Raw genomic sequence first — 21407 nt, 5'->3', positions numbered from 1 at the left:
GAGCAAGGCTAGCCTTCAGTAGTTAGGGTACTCTGTCTCCTAGGTTCTACCTGGACAGCTGCTAAAGAAATGGTGTAGCCTTTTGCTGGTGATTTATCTCAGACTGCCTTAGAAGGAAGCGGGTGTCGTTGTCTTATCAAGAGCACGGTGTCACTGTTCAGCCACCCATAAGCAGATGCTCCAGGTGCCATCTATAAATTATATGTGAGATGTTGTTTTTGATTTGTAGAGTCAGTTTCTTCACAACTGGCTTTTTTAGCATCTTGACTTGCCACTAGTTCGAAAGGCGTGTACACATTTTGAAGAACTAATGGCCTGTTTTCTATATGGCACTTAATAAGAGTGTTTAGAATATTTCTAAGCATGCTATGCATTTGTCAAATGGAATTTGAGACACAGAGAGTGAAAGTGATTGACTGTGCCTCTCACAATTATGTAAAGTACCAAAGCTGGGATGGAAACCCTGGTCTTCAGATTTACAAAGCTGAAAACATCTAAGACCACATCACGTTAACAGCTGAAGATCAAATCATTCATGCATTGCCTGTCACTTAAATGCTGATGGTTCCTCACCTCTTCAACCACCATCTACTTGGAAATTAGCTTGGTGTTGCTCCCTAATTGATTATTGCATTTCCAGTCAACTCTGTTTCAAGCTGCCAGCCAATGATTGTTGCTTTCTCATTGGATGAGAGGTCTTCTGCTGGACTGCACAGGTGGAGAACAACAGAGGGAGGGGGGAGGGGCTTGTGATATCAGGTCAGCCATCTTGAAAGAGATTCTGCAGAAACCTTGATTTTCTATTTAGACTTTAAAAAACAATGTTCTGTAATAAGAATCCTCACCTAAGTCTGTGATTCCACAAGGAAGGGTGAAGAGCGTTCTAGACGGCCACATGAGACATCATCACTGCAAGATAATGCCTTGTCATTGCCAGGTAACACTCATTTGCTATTGCATTGGCCTTGATTGCCACACCAGGAGCAGCAAACTGCAGGAGATGTTCTCCAATGTGCACCATCTTCAGCGTACCAAGCGTCTCCATTGATGAAAGGTATGTTGCTGCTGGTTGGCCTCATTGAGAAGGGTTTCTGAGGCCAATTAGTCAGAGTTCAAAGCCCAAACTGCTAAACGTACTTTAAATCAAGCTTGCCCCTTTACTGGTCTATTTCTTTTTAAAATAATATATATTTGAGTGCTGAATCTGGGTGGGCAGTAGGCCACCGTTACTTGTGTATTGGGCCCTGGTTGTGTGAAAGGCATTTGCAGTGCATCCGATATAAAGCTTTTGTTCATGGGTCTCAATCAGGGAAGGAACTGTCAGTCCAACAATCTAATCCTATTTATTATGTTTTTTGGAACCTGGTATTTTAATACCCAAGAGTACAAGACAAAAGGAACAAATAAAATACTTCATATTTGTACAACTTAAAATTTTATTATTTCATTTTTTTCCAACTGAGTCAGCTTGACGGACTGCCTAGCTTCCGAGTCAGAGCCTCCAGCAGACAGTCTAAGCACTACTAACAAGTTTGTTTAGTTTAGCCAATAGTGAAGCAAGGTTCTTAAGTTATCAAGTAAGTAGATGCTCCAAAGGTAGTGGGTTCATGGCATATTCCAGGTGGAACTTCATACTTAAAAGGAGTGTTCACGGTCCTATGACAAGAGAATAATAGGATAGCGCCAACAACACCACGAGTTGGGGGAACAAAATTGACTCTACAAGCAACAAGTTAGCTAAAATGCAACTTGGACCACATAAGTCTTCATAACTACACCCCAAACAAGCAATTACATCAACCATCACAATTTGATTCAACCTTTCCCAGCTTCCATCCCATACCACAGACCTGGCACTGAATCACTGCTTCTCACCTTGAACTGTTAATATAATTGCCCCCACCATCATAATGACCGTCTGCAAGGCATCCGTATAAATGACAGCCGCCAGGCCACCTGCACGAGAAGATAACAAAGATTATTGGCACATCCTCTGACCATAGGGGCCTGAACAATGTGCACTTCACAATGATCTCTGTGGATCATTTATTTCTGTTCAGGTTTTTCATTGAGAAATGATCCAGCTTATGTATATCAACGTCATACATTAAGTAATGCACGGAAGTGTGTAAACCAAGTCTAAAAACCTGAATAATTTTATTATCAGTTGACTTGCAACGTCTTCAGTCACCTGTAGTAAGAAAATAATGAAGCTCTCCCGCTGTAATAGTTATTACAGTTGAGTTAGGAACTTTATAATGCCTGCTGCCAGAGCCAGCAGCCAAGGAGAAAGGCAGGTCACGGAGTACCATTACACCTGCAGTTTAAACTCTTTATTTCCATGGTCTGTTTTTTTTAACATGTAAAGTGATCAGCACAAAAGTGAGGTTTATGGCAACATGTATTTTTTGCACATAGTTCATTCATTTCGGGAACAAAGGATCGCTGCACGTTACTACCATGAGCGTTAATTCACCAAAATGTCAGGGGTAGCGGAAGTTACATCACACCCTTGTTGACCTTCAATTTCATTCACACACACATGCTTACATATACACACATTCACACTTACACACAACATCTCTCATGTAAACACACACCCAACCTCAAGCACATATCCACCATGCATTTAAAAGCATTTTTACTTACCTCAGCTGCCAGGAAGAGCCGTAGTCCAGCTAATTGTATTTTTATTACGCTAATAGAGAATAATTAAACATTATTTACTATGAGTGTAATAAAAAAATTAAAGAAAACAATGAGAAAGGAGCCTCAACCGGCATCCGTAAGGAAGCACTGCCAATGTGCTCCTGGCACTGATTTTGCGACTCCTGAAGCCAGGAGCCACAAAGACAGTGCCAGGGGTCGCAAGGGGCAAGCCAGGGTTTGAAGCTGCAACCCCTGGCGGCCCTTAAATGCCCACGGTTCCTCCTCATTCTGAGCTACCACCCTATTTTACTCAGATTTACATTTTACTGATTTTAATACTTTTTTTGACATTTCTATCTGCTTTTGGGTTTATTTATATTTGCATTACAGATCACGCTTTTATTTTTTTGCATGTCTTAAACCATATTCTGTCTTTCATATGAAGTGGCAAGGTACTGAAATTGTGAGATTTACTGAGAAATCACACAACACAGCAGCTTAAATTGCTTTGCTGTTTTGCGTTAAAGAGACAGCAGAACGGCACCATACCTATCTATGGCGCTGTTCTCCATCCCTGCTCTGGCACTTTCAGCAGCCATGCACCAATGCAGTCACCCTTGCACGATAGTAGCAGTGTGTCCCCATTCTTTACTCCATAGATTTTGTCCTGGAAGGGATCAGGGTTTCTTTCCTGTACAAAACCTATGCCTCAAGGCATTTTCCACTTTGTGTATGTGCTGTATAATATACACAATCGGAAATGTAGGAAAAACTAGAAGAATTTTTTTCATTTCTGGTCTTTGTGACTGCCTCGAGGAAGTATAAGATTTTAGTGCAAATCCCTAACCACAATTCTTTGTGCATAGGGTTTGAGTCAAGACCCAAGGGTGGTGGCATGGGAATGCCCATGCACCACCCATGGAATGCTCCCTTGATGTAAAGTAACGCCAAGCAGTGCATTGCGCAACTGCGTTACTTTGGTATACTATCCAATGCAAACCGAGATTTGACTTCCTTAATACGTTGTGTGACAAAAGTAATGCAAACCTACACAAAGTGTTAGTAAATCTGGGCCCAAGGGCATCCTCTGTTTGTGGAATGGGTGGTGGTGTGACCATGTATTATAAGGAACAAAATACCTTTTGTCTTATGTTAAAAGGATACTGAAAGACACTACAGAGTTCCATGACCTATAAAGGATTGACCTATAAAGGATTCATCCTTTTTCCTCTATACAGTCCTGGAACTCCTCAGTCACGTGTACCATTGGCACTCTTGAGGTATACTTAGTAATGGAAAATATGTAAGTTCGATGGCATCTGTCGCTGTAGATACGCATGTTCTGCAATAGCTCGCCATCTGGTGTTGGGCCGGAGTGTTACAAGTTGTTTTTCTTCGAAGAAGTCTTTCGAGTCACGGGACCGAGTGACTCCTCCTTTTGTCTCCATTGCGCATGGGCGTCGACTCCATCCTCGATTGTTTTTTTTCCGCCATCGGGTTCGGACGTGTTCCTGTCGCTCCGAGTTTCGGAACAGAAAAAATAGTTAATTTCGGAAGATTTTCGTCGGTATTGTTGCGTTCGGGATCGGCATACTTACATTCAACACCGCATCGAAGATCGAAGAGCTCCGGTGCCCTTCGGGGTAATTTTTCGATCCTCCGTCGGGGCCTGGTCGGCCCGACCGCGTGCTGAAGAACGCCGATGGAACGGACCCCGTTCCGTTTCTGCCCCAAATGCCACAATAAATACCCCTACACAGACCAACACTTGGTCTGCAACCTGTGCCTGTCACCTGAGCACAGCGAAGACACCTGCGAGGCCTGTCGTGCGTTCCGGTCCCGAAAAACACTCCGAGACCGTCGAGCCAGAAGACTTCAAATGGCGTCCGCACCGACAGCCCGACGGGAGTTCGAGGAACAGGAAGAGGAAGGTACCTTCTCGATCCAAGACTCAGACTCCGAAGGATTCGACGATACACAAACCGTGAGTAAGACGTCGAAAACCACACAAAGAAACATTTACAAGGCCCAGGGGACGCCACTGCCACCAGGCCATGGCTCAACCCATAAAATCGGTGACCGACCGTCGGCACCGAAAAAGGCCCAAACAGTGCCGAGATCGTCCGACTCCGGTCGAGACACCGGCACGCAGCCTTCTCGGGACCGAGAAAGTGCTGGAGACAAGCCTCGACACCGAGATGCCGGTGTGGACACGGCTCGACGCCGAGACAGCGGCACCGAAACAGATCGACGCCGAGAGGTTTCGGCCCCGAAAAGGAAAAAAGTCACCTCGGAGCCGAAAAAACACGCAGACAAAGTTTCGACGCCGAAACAAACTGCAAGCGACCCAGCTTCAGGCTCTTATACAGAAGAGCACTCGCTAACCTCCCAAATGCAGAAGCATAGGTTTGAGGAAGAGCTACAAGCAACTGATGCGGACCATACGCAAAAGCGTATCTTCATTCAGCAGGGGACAGGAAAAATAAGCACCCTTCCCCCCATTAGGAGAAAGAGAAGGTTGGAGTTCCAGACGGAACAAGCACCACAACCAAAAGTGGTGAAAAGAGTTACACCACCACCCTCTCCTCCGCCCGTGATTAACGTTTCACCAGCACAAACGCCATCACACTCCCCAGCTCACACCACCATGAGCCAGGGTGACCAAGACCAGGACGCATGGGACCTATACGACGCCCCAGTGTCAGATAACAGCCCAGAGGCATACCCTACAAAACCATCTCCACCAGAAGACAGCACCGCGTACTCTCAGGTGGTGGCTAGAGCAGCACAATTTCACAACGTAAGCCTCCACTCAGAACAGGTCGAGGATGATTTCTTGTTCAACACACTCTCCTCCACCCACAGCTCCTACCAAAGCCTGCCTATGCTCCCTGGTATGCTCCGGCACGCAAAAGACATATTTAAGGACCCGGTCAAAAGTAGGGCAATCACACCAAGGGTGGAAAAAAAGTATAAGCCGCCTCCTACAGACCCGGCTTTCATCACAACACAGCTGCCACCAGACTCTGTTGTTGTAGGAGCAGCTAGGAAAAGGGCCAACTCTCACACATCTGGAGATGCACCACCCCCAGATAAAGAAAGCCGCAAGTTTGATGCAGCTGGTAAAAGAGTCGCAGCACAAGCTGCAAACCAGTGGCGCATCGCGAACTCCCAGGCACTACTTGCGCGCTATGACAGAGCCCACTGGGACGAGATGCAACATCTCATTGAACATCTGCCCAAAGACTTCCAAAATAGGGCAAAACAAGTGGTTGAGGAGGGACAGGCCATCTCCAACAACCAGATCCGCTCCTCCATGGACGCTGCAGATACAGCTGCACGGACAATTAATACATCTGTAACTATCAGAAGGCATGCATGGCTCCGAACGTCTGGATTTAAACCAGAGATTCAACAAGCAGTTCTCAATATGCCTTTTAATGAAAAAGAACTGTTCGGTCCAGAAGTGGACACAGCGATTGAGAAACTCAAAAAAGATACGGACACTGCTAAAGCCATGGGCGCACTCTACTCCCCGCAGAGCAGAGGGAATTACAGCTCATTCCGTAAAACGCCCTTTCGAGGGGGGTTTCGGGGTCAAAGCACACAAGCCAGCACCTCACAAGCCACACCGTCCAGTTACCAAGGACAGTATAGAGGAAGTTTTCGGGGACAATATAGAGGAGGGCAATTCCCTAGAAATAGAGGAAGATTCCAAAGCCCCAAAACCCCTACTACTAAACAGTGACTCACATGTCACTCACCCCCTCCACACAACACCAGTGGGGGGACGAATAGGTCATTATTACAGAGCATGGGAGAAAATCACTACAGACACTTGGGTTCTAGCAATTATCCAACATGGTTACTGCATAGAATTTCTACAGTTCCCTCCAAACATACCACCAAAAGCACAAAATTTAACAACACACCATTCCAATCTCCTAGAGATAGAAGTGCAGGCACTATTGCAAAAGAATGCAATCGAATTAGTGCCAAACACACAAATAAACACAGGAGTTTACTCACTGTACTTTCTGATACCAAAGAAGGACAAAACACTGAGACCAATCCTAGACCTCAGAGTAGTCAACACTTTCATCAAATCAGACCACTTCCACATGGTCACACTACAAGAAGTATTGCCATTGCTAAAGCTGCACGACTACATGGCAACTTTAGACCTCAAGGATGCTTATTTCCATATACCAATTCACCCATCGCACAGGAAATACCTAAGGTTTGTATTCAAAGGAATACATTACCAATTCAAGGTACTGCCTTTCGGATTAACAACCGCACCAAGAGTCTTTACCAAATGTCTAGCGGTAGTCGCTGCACACATCAGAAGGCAGCAAATACATGTGTTCCCATATCTAGACGACTGGCTAATCAAGGCCCATTCGTTAATAGAGTGCTCAAATCACACAAATCATATCATACAAACCCTCTTCAAACTAGGGTTCACCGTCAATTTCACAAAATCCAAAATTCGGCCACGCAAGGTACAACAATACCTGGGAGCCATAATAGACACATCAAAAGGAGTAGCCACTCCAAGTCCACAAAGAATTCAAAATTTCAACACCATCATACAACGCATGTATCCAACACAAAACATACAAGCAAAGATGGTATTACAACTCCTAGGCATGATGTCATCATGCATAGCCATTGTCCCAAACGCAAGACTGCACATGAGGCCCTTACAACAATGCCTAGCATCACAGTGGTCTCAAGCACAGGGTCACCTTCTAGATCTGGTGTTAATAGACCGCCAAACTTACCTCTCGCTTCTGTGGTGGAAAAACATAAATTTAAACAAGGGGCGGCCTTTCCAAGACCCAGTGCCACAATACGTAATAACAACAGATGCTTCCATGACAGGGTGGGGAGCACACCTCGATCAACACAGCATACAAGGACAATGGAACGTACATCAAACAAAACTGCATATCAATCACCTAGAACTTCTTGCAGTTTTTCAAGCACTAAAAGCTTTCCAACCAATAATAGTTCACAAATACATTCTCGTCAAAACAGACAACATGACAACAATGTATTATCTAAACAAGCAGGGAGGGACGCACTCCACGCAGTTAAGCATGTTAGCACAAAAAATTTGGCATTGGGCAATTCACAACCAAATTCGCCTAATTGCACAGTTTATACCAGGGATACAAAATCAACTCGCAGACAATCTCTCTCGAGATCACCAACAGGTCCACGAATGGGAAATTCACCCCCAAATACTGAACACTTATTTCAAACTCTGGGGAACACCTCAGATAGACTTGTTTGCGACAAGGGAGAACGCAAAATGCCAAAACTTCGCATCCAGATACCCACACAAACAATCCCAAGGCAATGCCCTATGGATGAACTGGTCAGGGATATTTGCTTACGCTTTTCCTCCTCTCCCTCTCCTTCCTTACCTGGTAAACAAACTCAGTCAAAGCAAACTCAAACTCATATTGATAGCACCAACTTGGGCAAGGCAACCCTGGTACACAACACTGCTAGACCTATCAGTGGTACCCTGCATCAAATTGCCCAACAGGCCAGATCTGTTGACACAGCACAACCAAAAGATCAGACACCCAGATCCAGCATCGCTGAATCTAGCAATCTGGCTCCTGAAATCCTAGAATTCGGGCACTTACAACTTACCCAAGAATGTATGGAAGTCATAAAACAAGCAAGAAGGCCATCCACCAGGCACTGCTATGCAAGTAAATGGAAGAGGTTTGTTTGCTACTGCCATATTAATCAAATACAACCATTACACACAACTCCAGAACATGTAGTGGGTTACTTGCTTCACTTACAAAAATCTAACCTAGCTTTCTCTTCCATTAAGATTCACCTTGCAGCAATATCTGCATACCTGCAGACTACCTATTCAACTTCCCTATATAAAATACCAGTCATTAAAGCATTCATGGAGGGCCTTAGGAGAATTATACCACCAAGAACACTACCTGTTCCTTCATGGAACCTAAATGCTGTCCTAACTAGACTTATGGGTCCACCTTTTGAACCCATGCACTCCTGCGACATACAGTTCCTAACCTGGAAGGTGGCATTTCTCATCGCCATTACTTCCCTGAGAAGAGTAAGCGAAATTCAGGCGTTTACTATACAGGAACCTTTTATACAACTACACAAAAATAAAGTCGTCCTAAGGACCAATCCTAAATTTTTGCCAAAGGTTATTTCACCGTTCCATCTAAATCAAACAGTGGAACTTCCGGTGTTCTTTCCACAGCCAGATACCGTAGCTGAAAGGGCACTACATACATTAGATGTCAAAAGAGCATTAATGTATTACATTGACAGAACAAAGAACATCAGAAAGACTAAACAACTCTTTATTGCATTTCAAAAACCTCATGCAGGAAACCCAATTTCAAAACAAGGTATAGCCAGATGGATAGTTAAATGCATCCAAATCTGCTACCTTAAAGCTAAACGACAGCTGCCCATTACACCAAGGGCACACTCAACCAGAAAGAAAGGTGCTACCATGGCCTTTCTAGGAAACATCCCAATGCAAGAAATATGTAAGGCAGCCACATGGTCTACGCCTCACACATTCACCAAGCACTACTGTGTAGACGTGCTATCCGCACAACAAGCCACAGTAGGTCAAGCTGTATTAAGGACATTATTTCAGACTACTTCCACTCCTACAGGCTGATCCACCGCTTTTGGGGAAATAACTGCTTACTAGTCTATTGCAGAACATGCGTATCTACAGCGACAGATGCCATCGAACTGAAAATGTCACTTACCCAGTGTACATCTGTTCGTGGCATCAGTCGCAGTAGATTCGCATGTGCCCACCCGCCTCCCCGGGAGCCTGTAGCAGTTTGGAAGTTACCTTCAATTATTTATATATGTATCATCTCAACCTTAAATAAGTGCATACTTAGTCACTCCATTGCATGGGCACTATTACTACAATTCAACTCCTACCTCACCCTCTGCGGGGAAAAACAATCGAGGATGGAGTCGACGCCCATGCGCAATGGAGACAAAAGGAGGAGTCACTCGGTCCCGTGACTCGAAAGACTTCTTCGAAGAAAAACAACTTGTAACACTCCGGCCCAACACCAGATGGCGAGCTATTGCAGAACATGCGAATCTACTGCGACTGATGCCACGAACAGATGTACACTGGGTAAGTGACATTTTCATTTTGCTGCAATTACCCAAAATACACTTAGACAACATGTGTCCCAGGGAAAGGATGTGGGTCTAATTCACATAAAGGTAAATATAATGATGTAAGTTTGTAATGATCTTTTGAGTCAATTTACAGTTTTTAGGGAAGATGACAAAGAATGTTGTGTTACTCTTGGGAAGCTGCAACTGTCAGAATTTTCCTCAGAGTACTCCTGAAATCATTTTGTGAATTCTGTTCTTCACATGAGCAGATAAATATCATATATTTTCACTTATGAAAATCTCCCAGCATTTGCAATTTCTAACTGTATTTCTTTAGATGTGGAGAAAGCACACCCAATTTTAGAGAGTTCAATTCCTATTCCTATCCTGAAAATGGACTAGATCTTGAACAGTGGCTAGGGTTTGAATGAGCGGAGCAAATATTTTTGAATTCTCACAGTCGCATGTCGGTAGGTGTGCACACATTTTACAGGTCATATTAAGTGTGAGTAAATAATTTAAGTTTTTAAAACAAACTTTTATGCAGATTCCTTACCTTAGACTATATACCCAAGCAATATGACTTCACTCAATAGCCATTTTCAGGTCTACATTGACCTGACAGGCTTGAATGGCTTTGTTAACTGGGTCCTATATTTTGTCTTATAAAAATAAACAACGCCGGCGGACTCCTATTTTATGGGGCGATGGGTGGACCATCCTCATGAGAACATGCCTACTATGGAAAAGGAGAATATTTGGGACTGGAGAGTATAGGAAGGTTTACCTGAAGGCACACCAGACTTCACAGTACATTCGCCGTTTCGGCATCTTGCTAATCCATATCCCAAAGAGGTCTAAATATTTAAAAACATGGGTCCATATTTTGATGTTCAATGGGTCCTCATAAGCCTCTTAGGGGCATATTTATAAGCCCCATAGCACCACCGGAGTTTCACTTTGTGTGAGGGTCGGGTGGCGCTGTGCATTACGCATATTTACAAGGCGGTGTTAAGCCACTTTCATGGCTTAACACCACCTTGAAAATATGAAGCCGTTTCCTGCGGCAGAGGGGCGTGCAATGGGTGTTGCTATGGGGGTTCCACTGCAACACCCATTGCTTTTGACGCTGCACCAGATTTACAATAATCTGTAAATCTGTGGGAGCGCCAAAAACAAACGCTGCCCTAGGGGTGGCGTTGGCATGGCGCAATGAGGAGAAATGCTTTTATTTCTCCTCGTTTTTGCTTTTTCTATGTGAGCTGCATTTTTCAGCACACATAGAAAGAGCAAACTCACCAATAATTATTGTTTATGTGCAGGAAGGTCTCCCTTCCTGCACTTAAACAATCATTCAAAAATGACATTTGGTACTTCTATGTGTGCCGCATTACACAGCACACATAGAAGTGCCAAACTGAATTGTAGCTTGTTTATGTGCAGGAAGGAATACCATCCTGCACATAAACAATTACACCCCTCAATGCAGGATGCCTGCGCTGGTGCAGGCTGCTTAAATTAGCACGGGGGAAAAGCATGGGTGCACCGTATTCTTGTAAACACGACGCATCCCTGCATTTCAAAACTGGCACAGCGCAGCGCTGCTGATTTTGGTGCAGCACAGAGCTGCCCCAGTTTGTTGTAAATCCGGCCCATAGTTTTTAATCTTGCTGTTGGTCCCCATCACCAAATAAAATTCTGTTCTTGTGGGGATTTATCGACAATTTTAAACGTTTCTTTAATTACACACGAAATCCACTATCATCACTGATACACCATCACTTACTACGCCACAGTGAGTAATAGTGCGCCAGTGAGAAGATCTCAACTAAAGAGCCCGCTTTTTAAGGGACCGACTGGGCATTGCACCACCCTAGGGTGAACAGAACCCTATGATGAAGCATGCCACCTAGGTGGGTGAGGGTTTGTGCTCCTGAATAAAGGCATCCTACGTTTGTCTGTTGGATGAGCAATAACATAAAAAGAACTTCCACCACTGATCCAGGGTATTGTTTCTTTCAGAAACCTCACATGATTTGATTTACTGATAACCCATTAATCACCAACTACAGTTGGACAATGGTGGGTACTAATAACGCAAGACAAGAAGAAACGCACAAACTGAAATCAAGCAATAGGAGTGGTGAGAACCTGGGGAAAAGGTTGCAGTTCGTGTTTTGCATCAAGTAATAAATGCATGAAAAAGATGATGTATTATGTTTTGCTGCTTATACTCGAGGCTACTGGAATTTGGTGGCAACGGAGGGCCAAATTATGTGGCAGGGCTGATAGAAATACACCACAAGACAAAACAATTTATGCAGCATCATGCAGCATCTTTTATGTCCGTATTATTTCTCATTTTAAAAACTATTAAAACTGTAATAATACTACATAAATAATAGGAGAATAGCTCTTTCGTGAATACCTTTGTAGAAATAGCACTCTCCAATTTATTCAAACAATGATCTAAACACTCGAAGAGACATCTATCAAAGTGCTTTCGACCTTCTGGAGGTAAGGTAAAACGTGGACGAGGAGAAAGCCCACAGAGAATCATTTGTAGCCACTTCCTGGAGAGAGGCCTTGTAGTCTATTTGCGGTATTCCTGATGAAAGCCCAAAGTAAGGTCTTGCGAGATACCTCCTGCTTTTAATGGTGGAGAGAGCTGGCAATCAGCATGATGGCAGTGAAGATAGTGGATGAGCTGCAAGGGAGAGACCGTGAACCAGTATGCGTTGGGCCAAACAAGGCCTTGTGGGATGCATCCTCACCTGGTGGTGTCAATAGTGTTTCCACCATTGAAGGTGCTGTGAAGACTAGAGCTGGTATACAGCTGTGAAGGACAAAGCAGTGCCTTGTAGGAGTCATCCTTACCTGCAATGGTGTAGAGAGCTGTGACCACCAGCATTAGCACCGTGGACAAATAGAGGTTCCATCCCAGGCATACTTGAACAAACAGGGCTCCAGAGTAGAGATCAGTCTAGATGACAAAGCAAAGAGTTCCATGAAGACATTTGTACCACGCAAAGGTTCTCCAGCGAAATACACTGTAGACATGTTTAACGCCGTTTCATGTTGCACAGATAATCGCAGGCTCTTCACTAACTATTGTGGGGAAGTCGGTGCGGTGCGCTAGAGAAAGGAACCACCAGTGTGAGGTACAGTAGGTAAGAGAATATTTCAGTCCTACTCTCTACATGTAGGAAGACTGTATTCAAAGAAGGGTAGTAATGTGGATGGTTAGGTAGGCCTAACCCTTTGATATGTGAATTGCTGTTTGTAGAGCAGAACATTCTCACATAAATAGAAAGTATCTTAACATTTTTTTAAAAGCGTGTCTTTTAAAAAAAATAATCAGCAACTTCAACCAACTTTGCAGACATCGGTTGCGTTGAAATTAAACATGGTGTTCTTCAGCTTCAAATTCAAATCATTTTGCAAACGTGTTGATGCATAAAAAGTTGAATTTGCGCTTGTTACTTAGTTCTTATTCATCGACTATATCATACGTTTCCAGTTGTAATCATCTGAAATTCAGTGAATATTCAAAAAACAAATGCTACTATTACAATCGTATATGCAAGTCTACTTTTATTGTAGAAATGAGCTAAAATCCTAACATTATTGGGAAAACTAAAATGAAAAAGAAAGTGCTTAAATGGCATTTTCAGGAACTTTCAGAGTACAATTCACAGTAACCTTAAAAAAGCTGAACCAGCAGGTTTCCTACATTACAGGGGTACACATTTATGCACAATTTTGAATTTTAAGAATTGACAAAGAAGTTAAATACGTGTGTTAACATCTTATCCGGTAGAGACTGGTAGCGATTATATCAAATCCCAGATTCCTTAATTTAGAATTATCCCTAGGAGTTTGACTGGATCTGGAAATCTTTTCATGAGCAGTACCCTTGAGGACTGGTAGGTGGCATCATTGGCATTGTCCGTTCCAGATGTGATATGGACCTTACTTATATAGGTGCCGCCACAGCACCTTGACAACAGTTTCTTTTCACAACTTTCCATCTCAGGAGCATGGAGCCATGAAGAATACTGACCACTGGTGTGTGGAACTAGGGCCCTGAAAAGGGAGCACCCAGGTACCTACTAGTCCATTGCAGAATGGGGAGGATGGGTGAGTCGGTGAGGAATCTGCGGCTAGATAGATTCTCTACCAGATAAGGCATTACCAACGTAACTTGTTCATCTGATAGAGATTTCTAGCAGCAGATTTTTTACCTTAGACATTATACCCAAGCAATACCTCTCCAGAGGTGGGTCTTCAAATTGGATTTACACTAGGAAGTCTGGCTGGACCAAAGGGACAAAGTTCCCGTCCCAATGGACCTGGTTGTCCAGGCAGTAGTGCTTGGTTAACATATGCAGTGAGGCCTACATTGCTGCCTGGCAAATGTCCAGGATCAGTACTCTTCTTTTGTTCTGGTGGAATGAGCACACAAACACCTGGGGGTTGCTTCTTGGCCACTGAGTAGCAGATCTTAGTGCAGAGTACATTCCATCAGGAGATGGTTTGTTTTCTGCATAGCCTTCCCTTTTTTAGCTCCAACATATTCCACGAAGAGTTGATCATCCACCCTGAATTGTTTTGTGTGGTTAAGGTAGAACAATCACAGTACCATGGCAGTGGTGTTGTCCGTGAACACCCGCACTAGTCTTCCCTTGCTGAAGGGTTAAAAGGCTTTCAATGCCAGCCAGATCGCTCGGAGCTCCAACAGGTTGATGTGGAGCCCGAATTATGCCAGAGGCCTCTGATCTCCAACTGTTCCAGATTGCCGCCTCAGCCCAGGAATGACATTGTTCACTAATGTCAGATCTGGTTGCGCAAGGGAGAGGGAGACGTCTGCCACTGACCCAATCGCAGTCCGTTAACCACCACTGCAGATCTTTTGCAGTGCCCTCTGAGATCTGGAACGTCAAAGACATTTCTCTGATGCTGCACCCACTGGAACTTCAGGTCCCATTGCAGGGCCCACATTTGTCAGTGTAGTAGAGGGGTATGGTCTGAGATGAGAGTGGATGTAAGAAAAGTGTGATTTTATAGTGCACAACCAAGGGGAACTTTGGTTTATTGGTTAAACATCAGTATCATAGCCTGAATATCCTGGACTCGCATTCAGGAGGATAAGCCCAGAACTGTAGTGTGTGCCGAACAGCTCCAATGAAAGGGGCATATGAGAAGGGGTCAGGTGTAACTTTAGCACATTGATAGAGAACCTCAGCAAGTGCAGGAGGTCCACTAGTGTCTGGAGGTGGGAGATGACCACCTGGGGGCGAGCCCACCTTCTAGGACAGGATGAACACCTCCCTCCTTCTTGGACACCAGAATTTAGAGTGAATAGCAACAACAACCTACTTCTGATGCCGGCACCCTCTCTCTGGCTCTCTTGGCCAAAAGAACCACCACTTCCTGGTGAAATAAAGAGATATGGGCCTCGTTCAGCCTGTCGCAAGTGGATGGCATGGGTGGAAGGGTAGTCATGAAGGGGAGGGAGCAGCTCCTTCGGAGAATCTGGAGAACCCAGAGGTTGGATGTTATCGATCTCCGGTGATTCAGGTGATAGCATATCCTTCATTCAACTGGATGCCCATGATGGTTGAAGGGCAAACTAAAGAGGCTTGGAGCCTGCTGGTGTGGGGGTGGACTGGCCCGACCTCAAAATATATGGCCAAAGAGATCTGCGGGTGCCACATCCTCGGCCATGCAGAGGCTGGGAAGCTTGCATGCAGTGGCCGCTGGGCAGGTAGAGACGCAGCTGGAAGCCCCTTCTGTGGCCACAAAAGGAGCGGAAGGTGGACTGGGGTTGGCGATGGACCGTGGCAAGGACCTGGTCATAGTTCTTCTGTCCTTGAAGCACTCTAGCACTGAGTTCACCTTGTCTCTGAAGAGACAGGAGAGGATGTACATGAGCAAGGTCTGGACATCCCATGAGAAGCCAGTGGTTGTCAACCAAGCATGGAGTCTAAGGGCCATCGTTGATGAGTGAGTTGGTTGTATCCAGCCCACAGTGTGTGGTGAACTTAGCTGTGTCCTCCCATTAGCAATACCTTGGGAATGTATGGCTCGGGTTTTCTCCAAGACCGTAGGCTGTACCTGCGCAATTGAGTCCCAGAACAAATAGGATTATAGACCCAAAAGTCATGCGGTGTTCTTCGAATGCAATGCCAGGCTGGCAGAAGAAAACATCTTCTTTCCCAAGCTATTCAGCCTCTTGGAGTCTCTATCTGGTGTGGTGGAAGGGAATATGCTAGGATCTACTATGGGAGTGGAAGCTTGAACCAGAAAGCTCTCTGGAGTAGGGTTTTGGGTGAGGAAGCTGGAGTCCCCTAGGGCCGGGCAATGGCAGCAGGCAATTGTACTATTTATAGGAGCCCATGTGCAGGGCTTGGACCAAACCTAGAGTAGAACATCCATGAAGGCCTAATTAAACATGAGAAGTGGTTTAAAAGGAATGACTATCAGCTGAAGCCCCACTGTCTAGACATTCATCTTGACAGCCACGAAGGGCAGCTAAAGGTCCAGGACCTTGGCCGCCCTGCTCACCACCATAGCAAATGAGATTCCTACCTCCATAGCCACAACAGAAGTAGAGGCCAAGCCAGTATCTGGAGAGGTGTCCTGTCCACTGGCATGTGCCAAATGCTCACACCAGGTGTCCTCGGAGACACCTAGGGACTGGCATTTGTTTAGGGTCCAATGGGTCCTCTCAGTCATCCCCAAGTCCTAATTCATAGGAATAGGGCATACGCTCCGGCCTGGATCGAATGCCTCCAGCCAGCGTTGGAGTCAGCATTGGACAATGCCCATCCAGCTATGTGTCAGAGTCTGGGATAAGTATGGGTGCAGTGGCGAGGACGTTGGCAGTAAAGCTGGGGAAGGTTGAGATGCCTTGACTGGTGCCAGTCTGGATCCGTCCATGCATCCAAGGGGCCAGAGTGGTGTTGAGGGCAAACTCACCCAATGGAAAACCAGAAGGGAGGGGCCCCTCCTGAGCCCACAGAGCCTGAAGGCACTACAGTGGGGAGGAACCACCAAAATATGCAATGTATTGCCTCGTAAAATTGTCAGAGATTTTGCAGGGGATGCTCCAACTCCTGGAAACTCAAGGAGATGCGGAGACGGCCCAGGTGCAAGCTCAACAGCAGAGCCAGGCTTCGAATGTCAATGATCCCTCATCTCATCGGATTACTTTGACAGATAGGGCGAAGTCATAGACCTCTTCAGTTTCTTGTTCTTTTTGCACTTGTGGAACTTACCCGAACACCCAGACTGCTTTGAGTACAGTGACAAGCATTTGGAGTGGGTCTGCGACCAGGATTGAGACTATTTTGGTGTAGCTCATCAAGCAGCAAGAAGCTTGCTTGAGAACTCCCTAAAGGCCTTAGAGTGCACTGTGTGACAATCAACACCGGTCTTGGCATTGTGGCCACGCTCAAAGCATCAAAGACAAACGAAGTGTGAGTCTGTCAACGACATTTGTCAGTGACAGGCACCACAGGGCTTAAAACCAGCCTTCTTTATGAAAATCTCTGCCATAGCAGGGTACAATGTTTCAAAAATCCTTGACAAAATGATTTAAAAAAAGATCAGTTGAAAAGTGATTGGGGAGTAGCTCTTCGCCTGATAGTGTTCACAAAACAAATTTCTGGATCCAGTCTGAAGCCTGGGTATAATTCTAAAGTAAGAAATCTGCAGCTAGAAGCCTCTATCAGAGAAAACATTTGTAGATTCTTATTTTTGTTCAAGCAAAGGTCTATAGGCATGTACATAGGGCTCAACTGTGCATATAAAAATATCTGTACATATATTTAAATGCTGTGGTCTTGTTAAACTGTTGCTCTGTCTAGAGGATTATATGCTAGAGCTTGCATCGTTGATGACTGGAAGTTCCATGCATGGATTGCTTCCTACAAGGGAGGAATGAGGTATCATTCATGGAGCAAGACGTGTGCCTTAGCTAGTAGACCACTCCCAATTTTCTATTATTTTGAGAAAGTGCAGAGATGAGATGTGTTCTGTCTGAGAGTCATCGTCATGTGCCTTGTGTGAGGGTATTAATTTACCTCCTACCATTATGCAGTGAACTTGGAGCCGCAACCACATAGGCTGATGTCACAGAAAGGTAAATCAAAAACTACAGAAGCTGTTCTTTCAGGCATACCTCAATGGACTATTTGAAATCAAGTATTAGGACAAGTGGGTAGGAATCTGCTGAAAACGAAGACCAAGGTTTTGAAGGGCATATCCAGGCAAAGGATTCATGTCAGGGCTATCAAGAGGAGAATTAGGAGGGTGTCAAAAAGTTACTTATTCCATGGACCCATGGTGGGAAAAAAGTCTGTGATCAGATCTATCTTAGAAGAGAACTTATAAGCAGGCAAAGGGTACTTAGTATTGAAGACACACCTCATGTAAATTATTCAGACCTCCGAGTTGCAGATGGGCCAGAGTAATTCTCACCAGGATCACTTTCTCATGGTACAGGTAGGGCAGAGAGTCACTCAGATTACAAGTCCCATACTTGGTCACTGCTCCAGCACCAGGTCTGTCCAAACAAATAATTTTCCACAAAAAAACATATGAGGAGATGTGAGAGGAACTGAGAGAAACTCTGACCCAAGGACAACTGACAGGCCCACCAAGACAGAAATGCCTAGTAGCTGAGAATTTTTCAGACCACAAATCCCATGTTGGATCATCCAGATGAGAGTTACCAAATTGCAAACTCCAATGATTACCACATCCTAGTTAGAACACAGGTGCAACTGAGAGTCCACGATCCCATGTTAGGTCCACATAGAAGAGATGTCTCTTCATAAGGTACCACCCAAGTGCAAGAGACACAGAAAACGAAACTAATAATTAGTCCATAGATTCTTTGGTAGATCTACAGAGATGAACTACTCACAAGCGGAATACCTTCTTAAGGTAGCCCCGGATGCAATATACACAGCTGAAAATGAGTCCACAGATACCTTGTTAGGGCCACCTATATGAGTTAAGTAAAAGAGACAACTTTTCCTAAAACTCATACAGATGGCAGATATAGAGGCAGCTGTGAAGTACAGCTAGTAACATTCTGACCATCAACCTCTTGCCAGATACTCAGGCTGGAATACTCACTTCAGAGGAGAAATCAGGGTAACTGAAAAGCTTCAGGTCCCAAACGTAAGTAAGATCATAGGGTTGAGCAGGTAGGTAAAGTCACAGAGCACTGACACAGTCTGGATATAGAGCTGTCTGACATAGCCGGTCTTCAGTCACTAAGAGCATGCTAGGTTCTCGCTAGAACATACAACTTGTAGAGGAGAAGAACCCCAAAAGCATTAGGACCTGAGTAAATTAAGCTTAGTATCCTGCAGCAAAGGGTGTGCTATGTTACACTAAAGACACAAGATATGAATAGCCTATAACAAATAGCGTATACATGCAAAGGCGTATTCAGATAATCGGAAACATAACATGAATGATACAGTTAGTTTTTGGGAGACCGACTGCAAAGAGCACCTTTGAAACATTTTAAACAGGCGAAGGGAGGTTAATAAAAAAGTGTTTTCCCATTTAAGTCTCATAGGAAATTTTGCTTATAGCCAGAGCAAAAAATGCTGAATAGATTTAAGTCAAACTTGGCATGCAAGCAGAAGCTGGCATTTCAAAAAGTTGCAAGATGGTCTTGAAAAGATAAACATTTTTGTATATCTTGGCCTTTTAAAATCTTGATTTCAAAAACTGATTTTCATCAATCACATTTGAAATGTTTGACAAATGTGATTTGGCGGTGAAGGGGATTATTACATACACCATCTTGAAAATCGTCATTTTGTTCAAAATGGTGATTCTTTTTCTGTGTTGCTGCAAAATAATTGACAGTAAAGAGGGGGCACTATCCCGAGGGCCCCAACCCCACGAGAGTGCTTAGTGGCAGTGGGAGGCATTGTGAAATGAGGCCATAAAACTGGGAAAAACGTAATCATGGTAAAATTGTATTTTCTGCAAACATTGCATCTCACAGACATCCTTTTGTTTTTGGAAAAAAAGAAGATATTGCCATTTTCATGAAAATGGTTGTTTTTTATAAAATAGGACAATACTATGGAAAGTACTGTATTGGAATGCACAGGCAGGTGTTATAGGTGGGGCAGAAGATCAGGCTTTATGTTCAACCCCCACCCCACATGGCACATGGTGAACAGTCTTGCACAGCAGGTGCTGTATTTGTATTTTGTATTTCTAATCAAGTTAAAGCAAATGGGCACCAAGTGCTAGGAACCAGGTCAGAAGAGAAAATGGCAAAAATTGAAAGACGTAAAGAGACCAAGAAGGCCAACCGACCAATTATTCAGCCACAAACAGCCAGGTTTTTACCAGCCTCTGGAAAGTCATGTAGGAGTCAGTTCCTCTGATTAAATCAGGCAACTTATTCCATAACCTGGTAGCGGCCACTCTGAAAACCTTTCCCCACATCTCCGTTTCCGAAATCTGGGAACATTGACTCTTCTCTTGCCTATAGATCTCAATTCTCTGCTGGGAACATACCAGGTAAGGGCAGACCTCAAATAGTGTGAGCCCTGCTTGTGGCGGGCCTTGAACACCGAGCATAAGGCCGTAAAGCTAACTCGCTTCCTCACCCGAAGACTTCTCAACCCCTCCCTCACCGAACAGCTTTTAGGCAATCCTAGGACTACATGTGCTGCCACATTTTGGATAACTTGAAGCATTTAAATAGAGAACATTAAAATAGTCCTGGCAAGAAGTGATCATAGCCAGGACCACTGGCACCCTAAGCTTCATCGGTATACAAGGAAGCATTTTTCTCAATGCCTTAATTAACCAAAGAATGGAGCTCACGGTTTTGTTAACCTGGCTTTAACCAGGTCTACGTATTATCAAAAATGATACCCAGATTCCTCGCCGCATTACCTGGAACAGAGGGCAGTCCACAGATGTCAGTCCACCAGCTACTGTTCCAAATTGAATTATTGACTTTCAAGATCACAATTTCCTTCTTATCTCCATTCTTTTTCATCAATTCTGCTCCATCCAAGTGCTAACCTCTACCATGAATGTCCTAAATTTGTCAGCCACTTCTTCCCAATCATCCCCCACGGGCACAATGATTTGGGTATCATCTGCATAGGAAGGTACTTGAAAACCCCATGGATGTACTAGCCGCGCCTAGGGAGCAACATAAAGGTTAAATAAACGTGGTGCTGAGGGAGGAGCCCTGATGTACTCCGCTGGGCAGTTGGAATGGACTAGCTCTAAAGTCCCCACAGCAGACAGTACTTTTCTATCTACTAGAACCAACTCTAATAGATTAAGAGATTCATTCCTCAGCCCAGCCTGTCACAGCCTTAACACCAATTATTATGGAGAGATGGTGTCAAAGGCTGCAAACAGGTCCAGCATCACAAGAATGGCTGTTTCCCCTTGATCCACCTGCTGATGATTGAAATCTAGAGTGTGGGGAAAAAAAACGTCTAGCAAGGGCAAAACATGTTGAAAGGTTTGAATTATGGTGCAGGGTGGGCATTGCTTACCATAACTGAGTTATAGGGCTTTTT

General features: G+C 44.4%; 1 protein-coding gene across 3 annotated transcripts in view; it reads right to left on the bottom strand.

Moving 5' to 3' along the window:
* The window catches only part of SLC5A10 (solute carrier family 5 member 10), a 546087-nt gene that overhangs the window by 348987 nt on the left and 175693 nt on the right, over positions 1-21407 (bottom strand). For all 3 annotated transcript variants that reach the window (XM_069210113.1, XM_069210111.1, XM_069210112.1), the window contains exons 6-7: positions 12697-12802; positions 1876-1956 (exon numbers count right to left, since the gene is read on the bottom strand). In XM_069210113.1, the coding sequence (XP_069066214.1) occupies positions 1876-1956; positions 12697-12802 (187 nt within the window). The remainder of the gene's footprint in view (positions 1-1875; positions 1957-12696; positions 12803-21407) is intronic.

The sequence above is a fragment of the Pleurodeles waltl genome, chromosome 10, assembly GCF_031143425.1.
Source record: "Pleurodeles waltl isolate 20211129_DDA chromosome 10, aPleWal1.hap1.20221129, whole genome shotgun sequence".
NCBI lineage: Eukaryota > Metazoa > Chordata > Amphibia > Caudata > Salamandridae > Pleurodeles > Pleurodeles waltl.
Note: the sequence above shows the minus strand (reverse complement) of the source record. Positions and strands in the feature narration are given on the sequence as shown.